The following is a 6992-nucleotide window of genomic DNA, read 5'->3' on the forward strand; positions in this document are numbered from 1 at the left end:
TGCGCGTTGGTAGACGCTGCGGGCGCTACAGCGAGGTTAGACACAACACCCGCACTTATACAGCAGATATAGAGCAATTAGATAATAGCAATAGCTCTAAAGAATAGTATAATACTACACCAAGTATAAGAAATTGTTGCGGTATTATAATATAGCGCTGCGTAGTCGACGCGCTGATGGGGCGCGCGTCGCTCGCTTGGGTGCGTCGCTTGCTTATAAAACACGTTAATCTAAATTCTTTATAAGATTTAAAAAAAATTATAAGGTGTATTTATATTTTAGTATATATATAGTTTTTAGTTATAATAAAGCAGCTTAAACTACTAAAATTATTTTAAATAATAAATTTTAATACATTTTAATTATATATAGCTAGAATAGGTTTATAACTAGTTATAAATATATTTTAAACATATTAGAAACATATTTTAAATATATTAGAAAAAACTTATTATTTACCTTTATAGGATTTATTTTATTTTAAATAGGCTTTATAAATAGCTTAAACTATTAAAATTACTATAAAATAGGCTATAAATAGCTTATATAGCTCTTTAAGGTAATAATTATTATATTAAAAAATATTTTTATAATATTTTTAAGATATATATATAAGAAAAGATAAGGTAGAAGGTAAGGTCAAATTGAGAGAGGCAGGGTGGGGTTTGGTGTGGTAGGCGGAGGTTTCGCCGGTCGGGCCGACATTTTAGCGTGGTCACGCCGACCTGTACGCACGGGGAAAGTCGCGCGCCAATCGCGGCTTTCCCGTGTGGTCGGTGCCTTTTCGTGTCGCGATATCATTGGTCTGGGGCTGGACTGAAGGCAGCCATCTCACTCAGCATGGATCCGTAGGCGGTCCAGGCGCAGACGCCAGAAAAAAGAACCCGGTCGGTTGCTCAGTTGAGCCCATGGTCGAATCCGTAGCGCTTAGATCCGGCAAGATTCTACTCATATACCGACGAGGTGGAACAAGATAGTTGAAGTGAACCGGCGGCGTAGTTCTACTAAGCGTACAGGGGCGACGACGACCAAATTTAGTCCATCATATCACAGCACAGCAGCGCCGCGCCAGCTCGCAAGTTTAAGCTCCATCAATTTTAACACCTATCATGGCCTGGTTCCCACGGGAATCATCTGCAGCCTCGCGGTTCTTCCCTACTGGGGAACCCAACTTGAAGGCGGAATTGCTAACTACTCCGCCAGTTAAGACTTGCCCGGTTCCAGATCTCTCGAGCTTAAAGCTTGTGCACCTAGCGCTCAGCAGTGATGTACCTCAAATTCGAATTGCTAGACCAGAAGGGGCCGCGAAGCAGAGTCTGCTTTATCTTAAGCCATCCTGGCGGCGCTCGCTTGGCCAGGGGGGCTTCTGTGAAGTGACAACCCACGAGATCACCGATGACCTGGTCGCCCAAACTTTGCTCTCTCCCGGCACCATCGTCGCTATCAAACGATACCTCCGTAGAAGTGACCTCTCGCTAGATAGTTACTTCAGGAATATCTACCACGAGGTTCGACGCGACGTGACTGCGCTCTGCCATCCGACACTTCGCAAGCATGAGAACATTGCCAAGTTACTGTTTATCGGATGGGAAGACAGTTACATTACTCCAGTTCTTGCATTTGAGCTCGCTCAGTATGGCACGCTGGAAGACTTCCTCAGCGGAGCAAAACCCGGGTCCGTGACGGATGTAGAGCGGTTTGTCTTGACCTGGGATATTTCCTCTGGACTCAAGGCACTACACGACAATGGCTTCGTCCACCGAGACCTAAAGCCCGCGAACATCTTGGTTGGTACTAGTCTCTCCAACACAATCAAAGCCGTAATTTCAGATTTCTCCGGTTCAATGACATTGTCGAATTCCGGTGCCTTTGATAATGAGGGCCACGTCTCAAGAATATGGACTTCGCCGGAAGAGTCTCCCGGCCGTCCACAAGTTGGCGACTTCCGGAAATGCGATATATATAGCTTTGGCCTTTTGATCGCCACTCTCTGGATCGAAGACTATCACAGGCCAGGTCATCCCGTCCGTTGCTTCCTTGTTAATCATTTACCGGGGGTAGGCGAGGAAGCCGTCCTTGACGCCATCGATTCCCTGAAACAACTTCCCGACGAAGATGAAGGAAGCCCGAGAAGTATTGCATCCAGCAGGCTCCGCGACATGCCTCTAGTTGGGGAAGTAATATGTGATGCACTTCGTCTCAATCCTCAGGCCCGGCCTAGCATAGGGGGAATACTTCACCAACTCCATATTGACACTCCGGCGGAAATAATAGACGAAAGGTACTGGTATAGATCTATCCGATAAAACTTTTACCTCTTGCTGATTGGACATATATATAGCTCCAATGAGCAGACAGCCTGGGAGGATGATAGGAACATTGAAAAGCAACTCGACTGTCAGGCTCATGAGTACAAGCTGCTTGTGAGAAATTATGGACCCATCATCGGTATGGCAGATCAGCAAACTGACCCCTGACAGTCAACCTTCTCCCCATTCAGAAAAAGGTCGAAGCTGTTCCAGCAGACCATGCTTCAGGAAATGTATCGCCTTGCCGATCCTCTCAAAGGCTGTCTCGTCGATACGATCGAGGAATTTTCCGCCTCCGGCGGATTCTGGGAGGAATTGGAGAAGCTGAGTGAGCGGATTCGCAGCCGCCCCTTCAGCTGTCAAGGAAATCAAACCGTAGCCACTCTGACGTTCGACATTGCCCTCTGTCATTGGTTCCAGTTGGGGACATCGGCAAATGAAGATGCCGGCCGAAGTTGGCTTGAAGTTTCCGCCAAACTCGGGAACGACTGGGCGATGTCGATGTATACACCATTTTGCTGTTCCATGACCCCAACCCCGAATACCAGCCCCTGCGACAGACTGTGGCTAATCCTCAGTTGCCTCAAAGGCTTCAAGCCTTCTAAACGATGGTTGAAGCTGTACTTCCCTCAGGACTACACTATGGCTCTGGAGGCAGCTAAGACCCGGTTTGCCCAAGGGCAAAGCGATTCCCCTATCGAAGACCATTCTGATCTGCCGCTAGATCTGTGGTCTGAAGAGATAGAGTTAGCTTCCTACAATCGAAGCGGTGACTTGCATCTCGTGTGTCAGATTGCCTCTCAACAAGTCAAGGACTTCGAAGGCCTGCAATCGTCGTTGAGCCACGACTGCCTTCAGACCAACCTTCCATGGTCGGCTGACGCGTTTGTTATGCCACCTCACCGCCGGCATCCCTCGAATTCGCCTCTATCGCCACCACCGTATCTACTCTACACCGCGATAACACATTGCTCCTGGGGATTCGACCACGCTGTGGCTAGTGTAAGGGCCATGTTCAAGGATCTTCCCGGCCCTGATCGTGAAGATGCAGTCGCTAGTATCATGTCGGTGACTCTCTGGTCCTGTTTGTCCAGCTACTGGGACCAGGAGAATCTGCTTACATATCGTTGGGAACTTGGGGCGCTGTGTCACAAGCAGCATCTTAAGCAGCTGAACGCACTAATGGAGGCTGGGGCAAACCCTTTCCGCAGGTTCAAAGCTGGTGTGGTACCGTTTGTCTACGCCATGCTTGCTAACGACGCCGCTGCTCTCCGCGAAATGCAAAAATTCGCGCCTCATTACGGCATTGATCTTCCTCTCTGGCTGGAAACCATCGGTGGACATTTCTGGCTTCTGAAGAGTTTGGAGAAGGGCTGCCACAAGACCCTTGATTATTTTCTGGCCGAGGGCTGGTGTTCCGTCAACCAAAAGTTTGCTTCTGGAGCAGACGATACTGCCTTTAAGACGGGTCCACAAGACCTGTCCCTCTTGCATCTAGCTGCGACAGTAGGCTTTCCCGAGTCCGTCTTGGTGTTGTTACGGCACGGGGCAGACATCTTTTCGACGACAGACATGAACGGGCTTACTCCTTTTACCCGGGCACTGGTGGAAGGCAACCTAGAAGTCGCAAAATTACTTCTTCCCGAGGCTGAAGACGACAGGAAGCGGATATTCAACTCGCTTTCCCACAACCATTTCAATTGCTTCGGAACAGTCCTCAGCGCTGCACAGGCCACGCTTGGGTCATCATGGGAGAGAGGGAATATCACCATTGAGACTTTTCAGCTGCTCGAGGACTTGGGGAAGAACGTGGGAGCTGTCAATTTCATTGTTAACCCTCGCAAAGGAACTAACGTTTACACGGTCTTCCTAAGCAAGTGGACTATCCTAGGTTCCAGCTCAAGCTTTAACACTCTCGACGACGAGATCTTCGATTTTCTTCTCGAGCACTTCCACGAACCCCATCAAATCAACTGTCGTGACTCCGAGGGGTTTCCGCCGCTGCATTCGGCGGTATGCCTCGCTCGAAGCTCTACCGTGCTCCAGATGCTCAGGTGGAAAGAGACGGCCCAGCTAGATATCAACGCCAAATGGCCTGCGACAGGCGGCGTGACAGCGCTAGACGCCGCTGTTCGGCTGCGCGACAACGTGCCGGAACACATACTGCGTGGCGGAGCTCGCGAAATCACAGTATTTTACGATAATATGAAGAGTATTATATCCAAACTGAAGGCGCACGGGGCTAAGGGTGGCGAAAACGTGTCGTTGAACACCTGGGCCGCGACGTACCGGGAGTTACATGGTCAGACCAACATTGTTGGAGTGCACATCAACTCGGCGCGGAACACACCTGGCCTGTCTACTAAGGAAAGTATTAGCCATTGGATGTCGCAGGTGTTTGCGAAGGTATTCGACCCAGACATCGACAATTCTGCCGCCGCCCTCGACAAATATATCGGGGAGTGGCCGAAACAATGGGGGAAGAATGACGAAGATGCTGCAGAGGGATCCGAAGAGACTGCTCAGACGCGTGAGGACAAAAGGGAGGCCATAAAGAGGGGACTTTTGGAGCATCTCGTGGGGGGATCGGGAAGTGAAAGGGGTGAAGTCATGCTGGATCCCGATTCCGTCCTGAGGGAGTTTGAGCTTCCACTGCCGGAAGGCTTCAACCTGAATGTAACTCCTGTATCTCAAGATTTAGAAACTTCCGCTCTTATGCCGAGGCTAGTCGACAATAGAGGAGAGGGAGCGAGGGACTTAGGTCCATTGTTTCAGTCGATTCAAGAGGCCTTAAGGGCGGGGCAACCGCCTAACCAGTCTCAAGGAAGGGGCCCGTTGAAGTTTATGTTATTGGATTTAAGTAAGAATAGGAAATAGATTGCTAAGCGTTAGACAATTTCCTAAATGCCAACGGAGAGTTGTCATTATTACGACTATACGCTATCAAGAGCTTTAGGTGTAAGGCTAGCTTATTCTCGTCAAAGGAGACATAAGATAGAGCTATTATCTTCTAAGTCGATGTCGAAGATACAATTTGCGTAAACTCCTTATCTATATCTTACTTTATATTTAAATCTTTTTTAATCCATTTAGATACGCCTTAGAGTAAAGTCCGCCTATATAATCTCTATAATAATAAGTACTAAATTAATCTTATTAATTAAGACGTTATCTATAGGTATAGCCTACCTATAGCGTTAGTGTATATAAGTTTTAGGCCTATTATACGTATCCTTAATAGCAACCGAATAATAATCTAGAATGCTTATAATCTTATAGTTACTATTAGCGACTTCTATAGTAAGATCGGACCCCTGGAACTCGGTTGGCCCCTAAACTCGGACGCCTAACCTAATCGGTCGCCCCATCAATTTAAGCTATCTACACCTGATCAATCAAGGTTGATCACCTCCGTATACATAGATTTTGATATATTAGCCTTGGCCTTTCAAGCAGACGCCCTTTGGGGTCGTGATTTTGTCTCCTTTGCCTTTACACGTGCCTCTTCCTTCTCTACCTTACCCATAGCTTCCTTAATCAAATCTATATTTACAAACTTTGTATTTAGATCTACGGCTACCCGCTTACGTCTTTTTGGGCCCTTAAGGTCCTTAAGCTGCGATTGCAAGCTATGTATTTAAGCCTCCTAATATACAGCGTGTATAGTAAGTTGCTTAAATTGTCGAGCTACTTTTTATAAAAGAGCCCTTGTCTTCCAATTAGGCGTACGCTTGGTACGAAGGCCCTACAATATATTGTACATATCACGTAGTTTCTTTGGGGTGGTAAGAATATTAAATTAACCATTTTTAGATTGCTTGCAGCTTAAAGCCTCTATTAGAGCCTTCTTTTTAACTAGCGAGGATTTAAGACCTTTGCGCGGATTCTATGGGTAAATACCAGAGGCACGCCACCTAGATTTAATCGTCCTTGCTATAAGGCCTTCCTCTTAGGCCTTATAGTAATACTTAATAAAGCGGTGCTTCTTAATTAGGGCTGCATTGTTAATATATGCAAGCTTAGCAATCTACTCTTAATATTTTAACTTAATTAGGTAAAATCACGATAGATCTAGGGGTTGTAGAACGTATGTTAAATAAGGAGAAAGGAAGATAAGCCATATATTATTCGTCTTATATTCCTATAGAAAATCTATAGTATAGTGGCTTTTATAGCCGTTAAGAATAAGCAATCGAGCTTTATTACTAGGTGGTTTAGTTTTAGGTAAGAAGATTTTAGTAAGCCAATTAAATACAATGCGATTAGCTATCCAGCCGTTTTTAAAGGTCGTATATACCCAATCGGATACCTTATCGTGGTAGAACCAGCTTATTTAGATGTGCTTTCCGTTAAAGATTACTAGAGGCTAAATTAATGGGCTAAGCGCCGGGGTTAACTCCACGGTAGATATCCATTCGCGATCTTCGGGCGACTATATAAGAGTTACCTTTTTTAAGGCGTCCCCTAGTCTTACTGAATTTATACATACACCTAATGCGATACCAGATTTGTCTATATTCTAGGTATTCTCTACCTATACACCGCTTACCTTCCGCACTGTCTCTAAAAGATTATAGAACTCTTAAATTTACTTAAATTGTGCTCCCTTAGCTTTAGTGGCCTCTATTAGTTAACCGACTAAAGATTTAATTTAAGGATTGCGTTATAAATAGCTAGAGACCC

At 46.1% G+C, this 6992-nt stretch overlaps 3 protein-coding genes across 3 annotated transcripts; 1 reads left to right on the plus strand and 2 right to left on the minus strand.

Moving 5' to 3' along the window:
• The first annotated feature begins 1028 nt into the window (after positions 1–1028).
• K441DRAFT_652750 (uncharacterized protein) lies at positions 1029–5426 on the plus strand. Its single transcript, XM_067647411.1, has 3 exons — positions 1029–2281; positions 2342–2423; positions 2481–5426. The coding sequence occupies exons 1-3, from the start codon at positions 1110–1112 to the stop codon at positions 5184–5186; spliced, it is 3960 nt and encodes a 1319-aa protein (XP_067508798.1). The 5' UTR covers positions 1029–1109; the 3' UTR covers positions 5187–5426.
• A 331-nt stretch (positions 5427–5757) lies between these two features.
• K441DRAFT_539345 (uncharacterized protein) lies at positions 5758–5946 on the minus strand (the record flags this gene model as incomplete). The annotated part of the gene is made up of 1 exon (XM_067642552.1): positions 5758–5946. A coding segment is annotated over one exon (189 nt), but the record flags the coding sequence as incomplete, so codon positions are not given.
• Positions 5947–6450: 504 nt separating this feature from the next.
• On the minus strand, positions 6451–6636 carry K441DRAFT_539005 (uncharacterized protein; the record flags this gene model as incomplete). The annotated part of the gene is made up of 1 exon (XM_067642542.1): positions 6451–6636. A coding segment is annotated over one exon (186 nt), but the record flags the coding sequence as incomplete, so codon positions are not given.
• Between the last annotated feature and the right edge of the window lie 356 nt (positions 6637–6992).

Source organism: Cenococcum geophilum (assembly GCF_001692895.1).
Source record: "Cenococcum geophilum 1.58 unplaced genomic scaffold K441scaffold_4, whole genome shotgun sequence".
NCBI lineage: Eukaryota > Fungi > Ascomycota > Dothideomycetes > Gloniales > Gloniaceae > Cenococcum > Cenococcum geophilum.

Excerpts from the sequence above, each read along its gene's own strand:
- K441DRAFT_652750 (XM_067647411.1), top strand. The coding sequence starts at position 1,110 with ATGGCCTGGTTCCCACGGGAATCATCTGCAGCCTCGCGGTTCTTCCCT. Across the intron at positions 2,282-2,341 it reads GCGGAAATAATAGACGAAAG|CTCCAATGAGCAGACAGCCT; the intron begins GTACTGGTATAG and ends ACATATATATAG. Across the intron at positions 2,424-2,480 it reads CTCATGAGTACAAGCTGCTT|TCAACCTTCTCCCCATTCAG; the intron begins GTGAGAAATTAT and ends GACCCCTGACAG.